At 50.8% G+C, this 20,011-nt stretch overlaps 1 protein-coding gene across 1 annotated transcript in view; it reads right to left on the bottom strand.

Annotated features, from left to right (window-relative positions):
- The window catches only part of LOC115115039 (chondroitin sulfate proteoglycan 4-like), a 113,752-nt gene that overhangs the window by 68,877 nt on the left and 24,864 nt on the right, over nt 1-20,011 (bottom strand). The window contains exons 3-6 of the mRNA XM_065026908.1: nt 3,956-7,002; nt 3,553-3,722; nt 2,626-3,017; nt 1,557-1,742 (exon numbers count right to left, since the gene is read on the bottom strand). Coding sequence (XP_064882980.1) covers nt 1,557-1,742; nt 2,626-3,017; nt 3,553-3,722; nt 3,956-7,002 — 3,795 coding nt within the window. The remainder of the gene's footprint in view (nt 1-1,556; nt 1,743-2,625; nt 3,018-3,552; nt 3,723-3,955; nt 7,003-20,011) is intronic.

Here is a 20,011-nt window from a genome sequence, read left to right as displayed (position 1 = left end):
TGTCCGGGGGTGTCCTCGGATGGGGCCACAGTGTCTCCTGCCCCCTCCTGTCTCAGCCTCCAGTATTTATGCTGCAATAGTTTATGTTGTCGGGGGGCTAGGGTCAGTCTGATATATCTGGAGTACTTCTCCTGTCTTATCCGGTGTCCTGTGTGAATTTAAGTATGTTCTCTCTAATTCTTTCTTTCTCTCTTGTTCTCAACTGGTAGGCCAGTTGAGAACAAGTTCTCATTTACAACTGTGACCTGGACAAGATAAAGCAAAGCAGTGTCGACACAAACAACAACAGAGACAGACATGGGATAAACAAACGTACAGTCAATAACACAATAGAAAAAAATGTGTGTGTGCAAATGTGTGCAAATGAGTAAATATTATGACATTATTATGACATAGTGCAAATGCTTTATGTGTTTTTCAGTGGATGGAAACTTTTAGAGAACCACCTCTCAAAACCAACCCTGAAAAGACTGTGCCTCACGCGATGGGCATCCAGACGTGATGCCAGTCGACCTGAGACAGACAGTGAGACAGAAGAGGACTGGCCACCCCTCATAGCCTGGTTCCTCTCTAGGTTTATAATCTCCACCCGGCACAGCCAGAAGAGGACTGGCCACCCCTCATAGCATGGTTCCTCTCTAGGTTTATAATCTCCACCCGGCACAGCCAGAAGAGGACTGGCCACCCCTCATAGCCTGGTTCCTCTCTAGGTTTCTTCCTTGGTTTTGGCCTTTCTAGGGAGTTTTTCCTAGCCACCGTGCTTCTACACCTGCATTGCTTGCTGTTTTGGGGGTTTTAGGCTGGGTTTCTGTACAGCACTTTGAGATATCAGCTGATGTACGAAGAGGCTTTATAAATACATTTGATTGATTGATTTATAGGAGGAAATGATGTCTAAATAGGCCTACCAATTAACAGTTATCCATTAGCTAAAGCAATGCTATAGGCTACATGTCCTGGCACCACAGAAAGCCTATCATCGATTCGATAGGCAGCCGCATAGACATGTCCTGATTTCAGCACCATGGGCAGCAATCGGTAGTCTATACTTTGAGTGAGTGGCTGTCTGGCTAATGCATTTGAACTCTGACCTTGCGTAGGGTCCAGAGAAACTGCGTTACGCCAGTGTAGATGGACCAGCTGCAAAGTCAAAATAGGCTAGATTTCAGAAATTCATAAAAATAAAAATGTGGTCTTAATTTAAAGTTAGGCTTAGGCATTAGGGTTAGCATTGTGATTAAGGTTAGAGTTAAGGGTAGGGTTAGATTTAGGTTTAAAATGATATTTTATGACGTTGTGGCTGTTCCAGCTACTCTGCCTCCAGAACAACATTCATGCCAAAAAACGCCAACCTGCCCTTAGTTTCCTGTTTCTCTTTTACCATCTCTTTCCATTCAACTTAAAATAGAGAAACAAAAGTACACAACAACAACAACAACAGCAGCAACAACAACAACAACAGCAACAACAACAACAACAACAACAGCAACAACAACAACAACAACAACAGCAACAACAAACAACAACAGCAACAACAACAAAAAGTAATGTCCAACCTGGCCGGGGGCTGTCTGCATGTACTGGATGTTGCCAGCGTTTACGTCTTCCTGGGAGAAGGTTTGGACGGGGGTCTGTCCTGTTCCAACGTCCTCAGCCTCCACGAAGCGCCGGATGAACCCGTGTAGCGGGGCCACCTTCACTGTGAATACAATCTCAGACGGCATGTTGTCCTCGTGGATGACCTGGAACAGACAGACAGTGAGACAGACAGACAGTGAGACAGACAGACAGACAGACAGGCAGGCAGGCAGACAGACAGTGAGACAGACAGACAGACAGACAGACAGACAGACAGACAGACAGACAGACAGGCAGGCAGACAGACAGAAAGACAGACAGACAGACAGACAGGCAGGCAGGCAGGCAGACAGACAGACAGACAGACAGACAGTGAGACAGACAGACAGACAGACAGACAGACAGACAGACAGACAGACAGACAGACAGACAGACAGACAGACAGACAGACAGACAGACAGACAGACAGACGTTAGAGGCTGGGGACTAGAGACAGAGCCTATTTACTGTGAAGTCTGAGAGTGTCCCAAATGGAACCCTATTCACTATTTAGTGCACTACTTTTGACCACCCCTGGTCATAAAGTAGTGCACTATATTTGGAATGGGGTGCCCCATTTGGGGCACAGTCTCTGAGATGTTTGGTGTGTCACTTGGCATCATGTTTCACGTGTCACTTGACTTGACATGGGGAAATATGGTCAGGATTTACAATACACTTTGGATCCTATAGAAACGTCCTATAGAAATATAAAATAACAGGACTGACACAGTACATATACAATAACACATTATCTATGTACAAATACTGCTTAGCAGAACACTGATATATTCTAATCTACATCAATCACTGGCATATCCATCCAATCATTCATAATTTCATTCATCAATCCATCCATCCATCCAATCAATCATTCATAATTTCATCCATCCATCCAATCATTCATAATTTCATCCATCCATCCAATCATTCATAATTTCATCCATCCATCCAATCATTCATAATTTCATCCATCCATTCAAATATTCATAATTTCAACATGCATACCTCCAGTCTACTCTGGTCAATCTTCACAGGCTTGCTCTCCTCCACCAGTAAAGTGTGGTTGTGCTGGAGGATAGGGGGCCTCTGATGGCTGTCCAGGTAAACCTTAACGTTGACTCTGGCGTTCAGATAAATGCCTTTAACCTTCACCGTCACGTTGAAAGAGTCCCCCGGGTCCTTTCTGTCGTCATGGCGATACGAAACAAGGCCCTTCTTCAGGTCGCGCTGGGTGAATGACTTCATGGAGATGTTGCCGTGGCGATACAGCCCGCCGTTCCTAGGCGGCTCGGACACCTTGTATGTGACCTCGCTGTCGTCTCGGATGTCGAGGTTCGTGAGCACGCTGAAGTTACCTGTGGTTAGGGTCACTTCCTTTCCCTTCTGGACTAACAGACCTATGAATGAATGGATGGATGGATAGATGGATGGATGGATGGATGGAAGGAGGGAGGTATGGATGGATGGAGGGATGAATGGATGGATGGAGGGAGAATGGATTAAGGGATGGAGGGAGGGAGGGAGGGGGAGGGAGGGAGGGAGGGAGGGAGGGAGGGAGGGAGGGAGGGAGGAGGGATGAATGGTTGGATGGATGGAGGGATGAATGGATGGAGGGAGGTATGGAGGATGGATGGATGGATGAATGGATGGAGGGAGGGAGGGAGGAGGGAGGGAGGGAGGGATGGCTCGATAAATTAAGATGTGGAGTAGCCATGTGAGTACAACAACAACACACATTAAAAATCATCAAGGGGGAAAAAACACTATAAAGTCAACAGACTTGTTTCCATCGTGGTCCTTGTTCTCAGACAGGCAAAAATGAATGGACAGCTTGAGCAATACTCGCTATACATTGGGAACTCCAGTCCAAATGCACTTTACGTAACAATTAATTTGTCAAATGTATATAATATCTAAAATATACACACATACCTGTGTTGTTGCCGAGTCTTAGGAAAGGGTCTTCGGCAGTGACGTCTAGCAGAGTGGAGACAAAGTGTTTCCTGTCGGACACGAAGAGCACGAAGCGTCCAGAGCTCACGCCTCGATGGAGGAACAGAACTCTCTTCTCTTCCAGCTCCTTCTGGGTGAACTGGAACAGCCTGGAGGTCAGAGTTCAGGAAAGTTTATTTAAAGTGTCACTCAATTATATATGAACAATTTACAATACATATTGTAAATATTATTATTACTATTATCATTATTATTATGATTAAATGATGAAATGAAACAGCTTTGTGGATAATTCAGGGAGAGTTTTAAGACACTATTATGATTAATCGACAGTCCTAATACATTATATTATTATTATGTACTAAAACAAAACAGAAAGTACCTGTGAGAGGTGTCGTTCACCAGAACCAGGTCTCCCATCGGGATTCCCCGTCGCGTGTAGACCAACTGCCCATCGCTGAAGTCCGAGTCTGCGTCATGGTAACATAGATCGTCCAGGGTGAGCAACCGCTGCCCATCCCTCACCACATGGAAAACTTTATCGACAACGCGCACTGGCTTCTCGTCATTAACTAACTGGATGGAGATGTTGAACGTCCCTTCTTTAGAGCCGACCTCATCGTCCGTGACGGAGGATTTGGACTCCTGACTAGTGGAGGCTATGAATGTGAACTGGTCCTGAGTGGTCTCTGTGTCGTCGTGAATGAACATGACGCGCTCCTCCATGAGATCCTGATTGCTGAACGTTTGGATGCTGTTGTAACTGGTGTTGGAGTTGGACAGGTTGATGCGTTGCAGCTTCCCGTGTTTGGGGCTACTTGTGACAGTGTAGTACATCTCCTTGGTGCTGAGTGTCTCTGCAAACAACTCGGCCTTTGTGATGAGTTTACTCTCTCCCTCCTTAATCAGAAGTCCATCATTTCTTATAAATATGCTATTGACATCGGCTTTTATTGAGATCTGGAAATTGTAACTTTGCGTTTGAGCGTGTTTGGAGAACACATGGAATTTAAAAGTGTCGCTCGTGTCTTCGTACGGTCTGTCGACCAGTTCGTATCGTACCTTTAGATCAGTGACATTCCTTTGGCTGAATGTTGAGTTTTTCTTCAGTAACTCGTTAACGAGCAGAAGTTGTCCTTTCTTCGGCGAGGAAAGAACTCGGAAGTGCAGATCATCCTCGGATAGTGTCACCATGTCCACCGTGGCATAAAGATACTGCGAGTCCAACGTCACTTTCCGAACTTTATCAATGTCGGCCATTACGTTCCTTACTAGGTTATAATGTACCCACTTCACAGTGATGGGAAAGACCAGTTCAGTATCGACCCTGCCAGCTACAGTGACCTTGCATTTGAAGTAATCCGTAGCATTTGCTGTCTGGATTTCTTGGAAAGTGCTGAGGTACCGAAGGCGTTCTTTCTCCAGTAGCCTTTGGGAGAAGGAACCAGTCGGCTTCCATTCTCCGCTGGAATGAAGCCTCTGCAGGTCACCATACTGAGGGGGCTCGACAACATCATATCGGATGTCCACCACCTGCTTCACAGCATTGGTCTGAACGGCCAGGTGCTTGTTACTGATCACAGACACCTCACCCTGAATTATCTCAAGCCCGGTGTTGTTGCCGATCTTATACTCCAACCCTATGGCCATGATCCTAAGCACAACCGTATTGCTCACCTTGTCTCCATCACTGACCCTCAGGACGATCCTGGAGTTCCTCGCACCAGTGTGGACATAGTTCACCTTCCCTTGATTTAGGTCAGAATGGGAGAACGTGGTCACTGCAACACCGGGGTTGTCTTCCACCTCCAGGTAACCTGCGTCAGTGTTCAGATTCCCCAGGACGGAGAAGATTAGGTTGCTGTGGTTGCTGTCGATGTCTGTGGCCTTCAACACCTCCGTGGTCAGGTGTTTTCTAGAGTTATCCAACAGAATGAAAAGGTTCCCCTGGGGCAGGCTGAGCTCTGGGGCGTCGTTGGTGGGCATCACTGTGATGTTGTAGCGATACCTCCTGGTTCCTTTGAGGTAGTCAGGAACCTCCTTCCTGCTGCTGGAGAAGATAGAGAAGGTGAAGAAGTCTTCTGGGTTCTCTGATCCTCCGTGGATGTACATCACCTTGCCGTACCACAGGTCCAGCATGCTGAAGGTGTTCTCCTCTTGGTCTTGGTCTACATCCAGTCTGATCTGACCGAGTACCGGCTGCTCTTGGATCCGGAACATGATCTGGGACTGCCGTATTCTGAGCTTCTTGAAGTCCAGGAGAACCTTGATGTGTTTGGATTCCAGAGATCCACGTCCTCCCTCCGGGACCACAAGGTTCCTGAGCAGCACGAAGTTCATCCCGTACCTCTTGTCCAGCCCCCTGTCCAGAGTGGACATGGGGAATTCTGGTGTGGGGGTGACGGAAGTGGGATCGAAGTGGGACTTGGGGACAGTCGGAAGAGTCATTGGACTCATCGTGGTCGAGGGCTCTGGTTCTTTCTCTGGCCCGCAGCCCACAGAGATATCTTTCGTGACAGCAGCATTGGGCAGACCCATCTTCATCCCGTTGACTTTCATGTCCTTCAGACAGCCCTTGAACGAGCCTCCTCTGACCCTCTTCCCTGACACAGACACCAGACCCATCTTCCGGACTTCTGTGCGCGTGCTGTCGTCAATGCCCCCAACAAAGACAGAACCCCTCAGCTGTAGTCCCTTGGAGCGAGAGCTGATGCTAGTCTTTACTGTCTCCTTGTCCACTGTCAGCTGGAGGGTCTTGGGGCTGAAGAACAGTTTGATTGAATGCCAGTTCCTGTCATTGACGAAGGTAAGGGAGCGAAGTTCTGTTTTGGTGCCTCCTTTACCCACAAGGGCTACAGGCAACCCCTCTTGGATCTCAACTGCCACAAAGCCCCCCTGTCTGGCCGAGTTATACAGGATGATCCCCTCTTTAGCTGAGGTGTGAACCACACACTCAAACAGAGCCTCCTGCTGGACGTGGGAGACGTTCCAGGGTGGCAGGGAGACATACGCTCTAGAACTAAAGAAACTAACAGGGTCCTCCTCGTTAGCGAAGAACTGGGGACTACAGCCCAAATAAACCTCATAGACTCTCTTGAATCCTGTGTAAGGTCTCAACGACGATAACATATCGTGCTCGTTGAAGACAGCCTCGTCCATACACCCCCGGAAACCAGTCAGGTCACTGGGGAGGTAGAGCTTGTCCAGGCCTACAGAGCCGCCGATATACAGCCCTTCCTGGATGCTCAGCTCCTGTTTCTGAGACCCATGCCCTGGCATCCTGAGGCTGGTGTGGGAGTGCTGGTCCACGGTCAGGGTAACATTGTGGCGGTCGTGGAGGAGCTCAGCAGTGTGCCAGGCCAGGTCGTTTAGCTGGGTGCTACTTTCAGACCGTAGCAAACACTCACCGGATCCCAAGTCCAGCTTCACCTGAGGGAGAGAGGAAGAAGATTCTTGATTAAAATTATTACTTTAAACAGGAGTTTTAAACTTAACCAATCACATCTACTGTAAAAACCCAACTGCTAAACCTAATCAGAACCTATTGGAATTACTTGCTGAAACAAAATCACCCATATTTATTGCCTAAACCTAACCAATCACATTTGTTGCCTGCCCTCAAGATAGAGATGCCCTTAGAAGAAGACTGAATAACTCCACAGAGCCAGAACAGGACTGAATAACTCCACAGAGCCAGAACAGGACTGAATAACTCCACAGAGCCAGAACAAGACTGAATAACTCCACAGAGCCAGAACAAGACTGAATAACTCCACAGAGCCAGAACAGGACTGAATAACTCCACTCAGCCAGAACAGGACTGAATAACTCCACAGAGCCAGAACAGGACTGAATAACTCAAAAGAGCCAGAACAAGACTGAATAACTCCACAGAGCCAGAACAGGAATGAATAACTCCACAGAGCCAGAACAAGACTGAATAACTCCACAGAGCCAGAACAGGACTGAATAACTCCACAGAGCCAGAACAGGACTGAATAACTCAACAGAGCCAGAACAAGACTGAATAACTCAACAGAGCCAGAACAAGACTGAATAACTCCACAGAGCCAGAACAGGACTGAATAACTCCACAGAGCCAGAACAGGACTGAATAACTCCACAGAGCCAGAACAGGACTGAATAACTCCACAGAGCCAGAACAGGACTGAATAACTCCACAGAGCCAGAACAGGACTGAATAACTCACAGAGCCAGACTGAATAGGACTGAACAGGACTGAATAACTCCACAGAGCCAGAACAAGACTGAATAACTCCACAGAGCCAGAACAGGACTGAATAACTCCACTCAGCCAGAACAGGACTGAATAACTCCACTCAGCCAGAACAGGACTGAATAACTCCACTCAGCCAGATACCTTTTTTTTGTCACTGTCACTTACATTGCATAACTACATTACCTAACTATTTGGTCATATTTACATATTAGTGAGCAAAAAAATATCCCATTTCATTTCAGTTCTAATTCACAGCCTTGACATTTTTGTTTTTTCAAACCCTCATGTTCACTAAGATATAGGGAACACACCTTCATGTTATTATGAATACATTTCCAAGCCATGATGTAACCTATAGTTAAAACAGAGAGCTTTGTTTAAGTCTCCCAGCAGGAAGATCCTATTATCTGTCTGCCTTCAGCTATGCTACTACTATCCACGGTTGTGTGCCAAATGACACCCTATTCCCTATTTAGTGCACCACCGTTGACCAGGACCCATATAGTGCATAGGGTCGAATTTGGGATGCAGTACCTGTCTCTGTGGAGCTCTACATCGGGAGGACATGGCTTGTCAACGCTTGCTGCTGAGTCCCAACTATACAAGCAGGGTTTCAAGACAACACAACAGCAATGGTAATCTCTAAACTCTGATTCATTCAGAAAGAGACCCCAAGCCCGAGGACAAAAAAGTCAAAAAAAATTTGGTGAATTCGATGACGTAAGTTGGCTTAAGAAGGGGCACGAATGAGCAGTGTTCTTGCTTTTCACGGCACGCACAACAGAAACACACACAGCATCAGCACACTTCACACTTCACACACCACATTTCACACTCCACACCACACTTCACACTTCACACACCACACTTCACACGCCACACTCCACACACCACACTTCACACACCACACTCCACACCACACACCACACTTCACACACCACACTTCACACACCACACACCACACTTCACACACCCACACGCCACACTCCACACACCACACTTCACACACCACACACCACACTTCACACTCCACACACCACACTTCATACTTCACACACCACACTCCACACACCACACTTCACACCCCACACACCACACTTCACACACCCCACTCCACACTTCACACACCACACTTCACACACCACACTCCAACTTCACACACACTTCACACTTCACACTTCACACACCACACTTCACACACCACACTTCACACACCACACTTCACACTCCACACACCACACTTCACACACCACACTTCACACTTCACACACCACACTCCACACACCACACTTCACACACCACACTTCACAATCCACACACCACACTTCACACTCCACACACCACATTTTACACTTCACACACCACACTCCACACACCACACTTCACACACCACACTTCACAATCCACACACCACACTTCACACTCCACACACCACACTTCACACTTCACACACCACACTCCACACACCACACTTCACAATCCACACACCACACTTCACACTCCACACACCACATTTCACACTTCACACACCACACTCCACACACCACACTTCACACACCACACTTCACACTCCACACACCATACTTCACATTTCACACTTCACACTCCACATTTCACACTTCACACTCCACACACCACACTCCACACACCACACTTCACACGCCACACTCCACACACCACACTTGACACACCACACTTCACACACCACACTCCACACACCACACTTCACACACCACACTTCACACACCACACTTCACACACCACACTTCACACACCACACCACATTCACACTCCACACACCACATTTCACACACCACACTTCACACACCACACACCACACTTCACACCCCACACACTGCACACCACACTTCACACTTCACACACCCCACTCCACACACCACACTTCACACACCACACTTCACAGTCCACACACCACACTTCACACTCCACACACCACACTTCACACTCCACACACCATACTTCACATTTCACACTTCACACACCACACTCCACACTCCACATTTCACTTCACACTTCACACACCACACCACCACACTTCACACACCACACTTCACCCTTCACACACCACACTTCACACACCACACTTCGCCCTTCACACACCACACTCCGCCCTTCACACACCACACTCCACACTTCACACACCACACTCCACACACCACACACCACACTTCACACTTCACAGTCACACACCACACTCACATTCACACACCACACACCACACTTCACACTCCACACACCACCCTTCACATTTCACACTCCACACACCACACACCACACTCCACACACCACACTTCACACTTCACACACCACACTTCACACCACACTCCACACTTCACACCACACACCACACTTCACACACCCACTCCACACTTCACACACCACACATATCACACACCACACTCCACACTTCACACACCACACTTCACACTCCACACTTCACACACCACACTTCACACACCACACTTCACACACCACACTTCACACTCCACACACCACACTTCACACCACACACTTCACACACCACACTTCACACCCACAGAATGACACTTCACACCCCAGGGATGGGTGACTGACAATGATGGTGACACTTCACACACAGTGATGGAGACACCACACTTCACACACCACACTTCACAGTCCATGGACACAGTGACTTGACACTGACACACCACACTTCACACTGACACACCATGGAGACATTTCACACTTCACACACCACACTCCACACTCCACATTTCACACTGACACTGATGGTGACACACCACACTGACACACACCACGGTGACACACCATGGTGACACGCCACACTGGCACACCACACTTGACACACCACGGTGACACACCACACTCCAGACAGTGACTTCACACTTCACACACCACACTGACACACCACACTTCAGACACCACACTGACACACCACACTGACACACCACAGTGACGGTGACAGTGACACGGTGACACTTCACACACCACACTTCACACACCACACTGACACACCACACTTCACACTCCACACACCACATTTCACACCCACACACCACACTTCACACACCACACTTCACACACCACACACCACACTTCACACCCCACACACTGCACACCACACTTCACACTTCACACCCCCACTGACACACCACACTTCACACACGGTCCACACACCACACTTCACACTCCACACACCACACTTCACACTAGTGACACACATACTTCACATTTCACACTTCACGGACACTGACACTCCACATTTCACACTTGACAGTGACACTTCACACACCACACTCCACACTTCACACACCACACTTCACCCTTCACACACAGTGAACTTGACACACCACACTTCGCCCTTCACACACCACACTCCGCCGGACACACCACACACTCCACACTTCACACTCCACACACCACACACCACACTTCACACTTCACACTTCACACACCACACTCCACATTTCACACACCACACACCACACTTCACACACCACACTTCACCCTTCACACACCACACTCCACATATCACACACCACACTCACACCACACTGACACACTTCACACACCACACTTCACACACCACACTGCACACTTCACACACCACACACCATACTTCACAATCCACACCACACTCCACACTTCGAACTCCACTCTCCACTCCCCAACACAGAATGAAAAGTATAACCCAGGGAGAGATTCTTTAGTCGCAGGGATGGGTGATGGTGACAATGATGGTGACAGTGACGGTGACAGTGATGGAGACAGTGATGGTGACAGTGACGGTGACAGTGATGGAGACCATGATGGTGACAGTGAGGGTGACAGTGACGGTGACAGTGATGGAGACAGTGATGGTGACAGTGACGGTGACAGTGACGGCGACGGTGACGGTGACAGTGACGGTGACAGTGATGGTGACAGTGACGGTGACAGTGACGGCGACGGTGACAGTGACGGTGACAGTGATGGTGACAGTGACAGTGGCGGTGACGGTGACAGTGACGGTGACAGTAGCAGTGACGGAGACAGTGACGGTGACAGTGACGGAGACAGTGACGGAGACAGTGACGGAGACAGTGACGGTGACGGTGACAGTGACAGTGACGGTGACAGTGACGGAGACAGTGACGGTGACAGTGACGGAGACAGTGCCGGTGACAGTAGCAGTGACGGTGACAGTGACGGTGACGGTGGCGGTGACAGTGACGGTGACAGTGACAGTGACGGAGACAGTGACGGAGACAGTGACGGAGACGGTGACGGAGACGGTGACGGTGACGGAGACGGTGACGGTGACGGAGACAGTGACGGAGAAAGTGACGGTGACAGTGACAGTGACGGTGACAGTGACAGTGACGGTGACAGTGACGGAGACAGTGACGGTGACAGTGACGGTGACGGTGACGGTGACGGAGACAGTGACGGAGACAGTGACGGAGACAGTGACGGAGAAAGTGACGGTGACAGTGACGGTGACAGTGACGGAGACAGTGACGGAGACAGTGACGGAGAAAGTGACGGTGACAGTGACGGTGACAGTGACGGAGACAGTGACGGAGACAGTGACGGTGACAGTGACGGTGACAGTGACGGAGACAGTGACGGTGACAGTGACGGTGACAGTGACAGTGATGGAGACAGTGACGGAGACAGTGACGGTGACGGTGACAGTGACAGTGACGGTGACAGTGACAGTGACGGTGCCGGAGACGGAGACGGTGACAGTGACGGAGAAAGTGACGGTGACAGTGACAGTGACGGAGACAGTGACGGAGACAGTGACGGTGACAGTGACGGTGACAGTGACGGTGACGGAGACAGTGACGGAGACAGTGACGGAGACAGTGACGGAGAAAGTGACGGTGACAGTGACGGTGACAGTGACGGAGACAGTGACGGAGACAGTGACGGTGACAGTGACGGTGACAGTGACGGAGACAGTGACGGTGACAGTGACGGTGACAGTGACAGTGACGGAGACAGTGACGGAGACAGTGACGGTGACGGTGACAGTGACAGTGACGGTGACAGTGACAGTGACAGTGACGGTGCCGGAGACGGAGACGGTGACGGAGAAAGTGACGGTGACAGTGACAGTGACGGAGACAGTGACGGTGACAGTGACGGTGACGGAGTCGGTGACGGTGACGGAGACGGTGACGGTGACGGAGACGGTGACTGTGACAGTGACGGAGACAGTGACGGACACAGTGACGGAGACAGTGACGGTGACGGTGACGGAGACAGTGACGGTGACGGAGACAGTGACGGAGAAAGTGACGGAGACAGTGACGGAGACAGTGACGGAGAAAGTGACGGTGACAGTGACGGTGACAGTGACGGAGACAGTGACGGAGACAGTGACGGTGACAGTGACGGAGAAAGTGACGGTGACAGTGACGGAGACAGTGACGGAGACAGTGACGGTGACGGTGACGGAGACAGTGACGGAGACAGTGACAGAGACAGTGACGGTGACGGTGACGGAGACAGTGACGGTGACGGAGACAGTGACGGAGAAAGTGACGGTGACAGTGACGGTGACAGTGACGGAGACAGTGACGGTGACGGTGACGGAGACAGTGACGGTGACGGTGACGGAGATAGTGACGGAGACAGTGACGGAGACAGTGACGGTGACAGTGACGGAGACAGAGACGGTGACGGTGACGTAGACGGTGACGGTGACAGTGACGGAGACGGTGACGGTGACGGAGACAGTGACGGAGAAAGTGACGGTGACAGTGACAGTGAAGGAGACAGTGACGGTGACAGTGACGGTGACAGTGACGGAGACAGTGACGGTGACGGTGACGGTGACAGTGACGGTGACGGAGACAGTGACGGAGAAAGTGACGGTGACAGTGACGGAGACAGTGACGGAGACAGTGACGGTGACGGTGACAGTGACGGAGACAGTGACAGAGACAGTGACGGTGACGGTGACAGTGACAGTGACGGTGACGGTGACAGTGACGGAGACAGTGCCGGTGACAGTAGCAGTGACGGTGACAGTGACGGTGACGGTGACAGTGACGGTGACAGTGACAGTGACGGAGACAGTGACGGAGACAGTGACGGAGACAGTGACGGTGACGGTGACGGAGACAGTGACGGAGACAGTGACGGAGACAGTGACGGTGATGGAGACGGTGACGGAGACGGTGACGGAGACGGAGACGGTGACAGTGACGGAGACGGTGACGGAGACAGTGACGGAGAAAGTGACGGTGACAGTGACGGTGACAGTGACGGAGACAGTGACGGTGACAGTGACAGTGACGGTGACAGTGACGGAGACAGTGACGGTGACAGTGACAGTGACGGAGACAGTGACGGAGACAGTGACGGAGACAGTGACGGAGAAAGTGACGGTGACAGTGACGGTGACAGTGACGGAGACAGTGACGGTGACGGTGACGGTGAGTGACGGAGACAGTGACGGAGACAGTGACGGTGACAGTGACGGAGAGAGGTGACGGAGACGGAGACGGACAGACAGAGACGGTGACGGTGACGGTGACGGAGACAGTGACGGAGACAGTGACGGTGACAGTGACGGTGACAGTGACGGAGACAGTGACGGTGACAGTAGCAGTGACGGTGACAGTGACGGAGACGGTGGCGGTGACAGTGACGGTGACAGTGACAGTGACAGTGACGGAGACAGTGACGGAGACAGTGACGGTGACGGTGACAGTGACGGTGACGGAGACGGAGACAGTGACGGTGACAGTGACGGAGACGGTGACGGAGACAGTGACGGAGACGGTGACGGAGACGGTGACGGAGACAGTGACGGTGACAGTGACGGAGACAGTGACGGTGACGGAGACAGTGACGGAGACAGTGACGGAGACAGTGACAGACGGACGGTGACAGTGACGGTGACAGTGACGGAGACAGTGACGGTGCCGGTGACAGTAGCAGTGACGGTGACAGTGACGGTGACGGTGGCGGTGACAGTGACGGTGACAGTGACAGTGACAGTGACAGTGACGGAGACAGTGACGGAGACAGTGACGGAGACAGTGACGGTGACAGTGACAGTGACAGTGACGGAGACAGTGACGGAGACAGTGACGGAGAGACAGTGACGGAGACAGTGACGGTGACGGTGACGGTGACAGTGACGGAGACGGTGACGGTGACAGTGACGGAGACGGTGACAGTGACGGAGACAGTGCCGGTGACAGTAGCAGTGACGGTGACAGTGACGGTGACGGTGACAGTGACGGAGACAGTGACGGTGACAGTGACGGTGACGGTGACGGTGACAGTGACGGAGACAGTGACGGTGACAGTGACGGAGACGGTGACGGAGACGGTGACGGTGACAGTGACGGAGACGGTGACGGTGACGGAGACAGTGACGGAGAAAGTGACGGTGACAGTGACGGTGACGGAGACAGTGACGGTGCCGGTGACAGTAGCAGTGACGGTGACAGTGACAGTGACGGTGACGGTGGCGGTGACAGTGACGGTGACAGTGACAGTGACAGTGACGGAGACAGTGACGGAGACAGTGACGGAGACAGTGACGGTGACAGTGACGGTGACAGTGACGGAGACAGTGACGGAGACAGTGACGGTGACGGTGACGGTGACAGTGACGGAGACGGTGACGGTGACGGTGACAGTGACGGAGACGGTGACAGTGACGGAGACAGTGACGGAGACAGTGACGGTGACAGTGACGGTGACAGTGACAGTGACAGTGACGGAGACAGTGACGGAGACAGTGACGGAGACAGTGACGGTGACGGTGACAGTGACGGAGACGGTGACGGAGACGGTGACGGTGACAGTGACGGAGACAGTGACGGTGACGGTGACAGTGACGGTGACAGTGACGGAGACGGTGACGGAGACGGTGACAGTGACGGAGACGGTGACGGAGACAGTGACGGAGAAAGTGACGGTGACAGTGACGGTGACAGTGACGGAGACAGTGACGGTGACAGTGACAGTGACGGTGACAGTGACGGTGACGGTGACAGTGACGGAGACAGTGACGGTGACAGTGACAGTGACGGTGACAGTGACGGTGACAGTGACGGTGACAGTGACAGTGACGGAGACAGTGACGGAGACAGTGACGGTGACAGTGACGGAGACAGTGACAGAGACAGTGACGGTGACGGTGACAGTGACGGTGACGGTGACAGTGACGGAGACAGTGCCGGAGACAGTGACGGAGACAGTGACGGTGACAGTGACGGAGACAGTGACGGTGACGGAGACAGTGACGGTGACAGTGACAGTGACGGTGACAGTGACGGTGACAGTGACAGTGACGGAGACAGTGATGGAGACAGTGACAGAGACAGTGACGGTGACGGTGACGGTGACAGTGACGGAGACAGTGACGGTGACGGAGACGGTGACGGAGACGGTGATGGAGACGGTGACGGAGACGGTGACGGAGACGGAGACGGTGACAGTGACGGAGACGGTGACGGAGACCGTGACGGAGAAAGTGACGGTGACAGTGACGGTGACAGTGACGGAGACAGTGACGGTGACAGTGACGGTGACAGTGACGGAGACAGTGACGGTGACAGTGACGGTGACAGTGACAGTGACGGAGACAGTGACGGAGAAAGTGACGGTGACAGTGACGGTGACAGTAACAGTGACGGTGACGGAGACAGTGACGGAGACGGTGACGGAGACGGTGACGGTGACAGTAACAGTGACGGTGACAGTGACAGTGACGGTGACGGAGACGGAGACGGTGACAGTGACGGAGAAAGTGACGGTGACAGTGACAGTGACGGAGACAGTCACGGTGACAGTGACGGTGACAGTGACGGTGACGGAGACGGTGACAGTGACGGTGACGGTGACGGTGACAGTGACGGAGACAGTGACGGAGACAGTGACGGTGACGGAGACAGTGACGGTGACGGAGACAGTGACAGAGACAGTGACGGTGACAGTGACAGTGACGGTGACGGTGACAGTGACGGAGACAGTGCCGGTGACAGTAGCAGTGACGGTGACAGTGACAGTGACGGTGACGGTGGCGGTGACAGTGACGGTGACAGTGACAGTGACGGAGACAGTGACGGAGACAGTGACGGTGACAGTGACGGAGACAGTGACGGAGACAGTGACGGAGACGGTGACGGAGACGGTGACGGAGACGGTGACGGTGACGGTGACAGTGACGGAGACGGTGACGGTGACGGAGACAGTGACGGAGAAAGTGACGGTGACAGTGACGGTGACAGTGACGGAGACAGCGACGGTGACAGTGACAGTGACGGTGACAGTGACGGAGACAGTGACGGTGACAGTGACGGTGACAGTGACAGTGACGGAGACAGTGACGGTGACGGTGATGGTGACAGTGACGGTGACGGAGACAGTGACGGAGAAAGTGACGGTGACAGTGACGGAGACAGTGACGGAGACAGTGACGGTGACGGTGACAGTGACGGAGACAGTGACGGTGACAGTGACGGTGACAGTGACGGAGACAGTGACGGAGACAGTGACGGTGACAGTGACGGAGACGGAGACGGTGACGGTGACAGTGACGGAGACGGTGACGGTGACGGAGACAGTGACGGAGAAAGTGACGGTGACAGTGACGGTGACAGTGACGGAGACAGTGACGGTGACGGTGACAGTGACGGTGACAGTGACGGAGACAGTGACGGTGACAGTGACGGAGACAGTGACGGAGTCAGTGACGGTGACGGTGACAGTGACGGTGACAGTGACGGTGATGGAGACGGAGACGGTGACGGTGACAGTGATGGTGACAGTAGCAGTGACAGTGATGGTGACAGTGACGGTGACGGTGACAGTGACGGTGACAGTGACAGTGATGGTGACGGTGACGGTGACGGTGACAGTGACGGAGACAGTGACAGTGACGGTGACAGAGACGGTGACAGTGTGTTGCAGAGTGCAGATAAAACTAAAAACGCATCTCAAGACATTACGGAAGCCAACGTTTCTTCCATTTTAACATGTCTGACTGTGTCCCAAAAAGCCTCTATATACCTCTCTGTCCTCCGCTTATGCTGATTTCTTCTGATGTAAAAGGTTTGTGAGAAGCTGGGCCCATGTCTTCAAGCGACAGATGCATTTCCTTCTTTCGACTCAGCAGAACACAGCTCACGCTCTCTACTGGCCTAGATACAGTGCATTCGGAATGTTTTCAGACCCCTGGACTTTTTCCACATTTTGTTACGTTACAGCCTTATTCTAAACATTTTTTTTTTAAACCCATCATCAATCTACACACAATACCCCATAATGACATCACAATACACCATAATGACATCACAATACCCCATGACAAATATCAACTGAAATATCACATTTACATAAGTCTTCAAACCCTTTACACAGTACTTTGTTGAAGCACCTTTGGCAACGATTACAGCCTCGAGTCTTCTTGGGTATGACCCTACAAGCTTGGCACACCTGTATTTGGGGAGTTTCTCACATTCTTCTCTGCAGATCCTCTCAAGCTCTGTCAGGTTGGATGGAGCGTCGCTGCACAGCTATTTTCATATCTCTCCAGAGATGTTTGATCGTGTTCAAGTCCGGGCTCTGGCTGGGCCACTCAAGGACATTCAGAGACTTGTCCCAAAGCCACTCCTGCGTTATCTTGGCTGTGTGCTTAGGGTCGTTGTCCTGTTGGAAGGTGAACCTTCGCCCCAGTCTGAGGTCCTGAGCGCTCTGGAGCAGGTTTTCATCAAGGATCTCTCTGTACTTTACTCCGTTCATCTTTCCCACGATCCTGACTATTCTCCCAGTCCCTTCCCCTGAAAAACATCCCCACTACATGAGGCTGCCACCACCATGCTTCACCGTAGGGATGGTGCCAGGTTTCCTCAAGACGTGACACTTGGCATTCAGGCCAAAGAGTTCAATCTTGGTTTCATCAGACCAGATAATCTTGTTTCTCATGGTCTGAGTGTCCTTTAGGTGCCTTTTGGCAAACTCCAAGCGGCCTTTTACTGGGGAGTGGCTTCTGTCTGGCATAAAGGCCTGATTGGTGGAGTGCTGCAGAGATGGTTGTCCTTCTGGAAGGTTCTCCCATCTCCAAAGAGGAGATGGAGAGCTCTGTCAGAGTGATCATTGGGTTATTGATCACCTCCCAGACCAAGGCCCTTCTCCCCCGGGAGGCTAGCTCTAGGAAGAGTATTGGTGGTTTCTAACGTCTTCCATTTAAGAATGATGGAAGACACTTTTTGGTACCCTTCCGCAGGTCTCTGCCTCTACGAACAATTCCTTCAACCTCATGGTTTGGTTTTGCTCTGACATTAAAATAATTTGTTCTTAACTGACTTGCCTAGTTAAATAAAGGTTAAATAAAAATACAATAAATAAATAAATTGTCACACAACCTCCTCGACTGTATTTGTAGTTGTTGTTTGAGGGCCTCAACCTGTGAAAAGCACCGTCTGGGAGGAGACTTAACTCTGCCTGATTAAGTTGTTGTGTTGAATGACTGACGGTCAGCTGGGAGCTGGGATAGAGACATAGCCAGAGGTCGTGTGTGACGGGTGTGTGTTGTAACATGTCATCTGATTACACAAAAACTATAACTGTAATCACTGTAATACTGTAATACCATATTGCACTGTAACTGTAATATGGTAATCAAATTACAGATTCTTTAGAGAAAAGTACCTGATTACTTCTTGGATTACTTTTAAATTCAGAAAGGATGTTTTTCGAAAAAGAAAAAAAACACATCATGACATCTTCGGGCTTTCTCAATGACATTCAATTCAGCATTGAACAAAGTTTTAAGTTTGTTCCACCTGAGTGAGTCTGACCACAAGTCAGAGACCACTATGATGTCAGAGACCATTATGATGTCAAAGACCACTATGATGTCAGAGACCACTATGATGTCAAAGACCACTATGATGTCAGAGACCACTATGATGTCAAAGACCACTATGATGTCAGACCAACGGATCATTTTTGTCTTCTTCTAATGCCTCTGAAGGGGAAGTAATCCAAAGGTAACCGAAAGTAATCGTTACGTTTTCGATAACAATTCTGGAGAGCTAACTAAACTCAGCAAAAAAAAGAAATGTCCTCTCACTGTCAACTGCGTTTATTTTTAGAAAACTTAACATGTGTAAATATTTGTATGAACATAAACTGAACAAGCTCCATAGACATGTGACAAACAGAAATGGATGAATGTGT

This window comes from Oncorhynchus nerka, linkage group LG13 (assembly GCF_034236695.1).
Source record: "Oncorhynchus nerka isolate Pitt River linkage group LG13, Oner_Uvic_2.0, whole genome shotgun sequence".
NCBI classification, from domain to species: domain Eukaryota; kingdom Metazoa; phylum Chordata; class Actinopteri; order Salmoniformes; family Salmonidae; genus Oncorhynchus; species Oncorhynchus nerka.
This window is presented reverse-complemented; position numbering and strand designations above follow the sequence as displayed.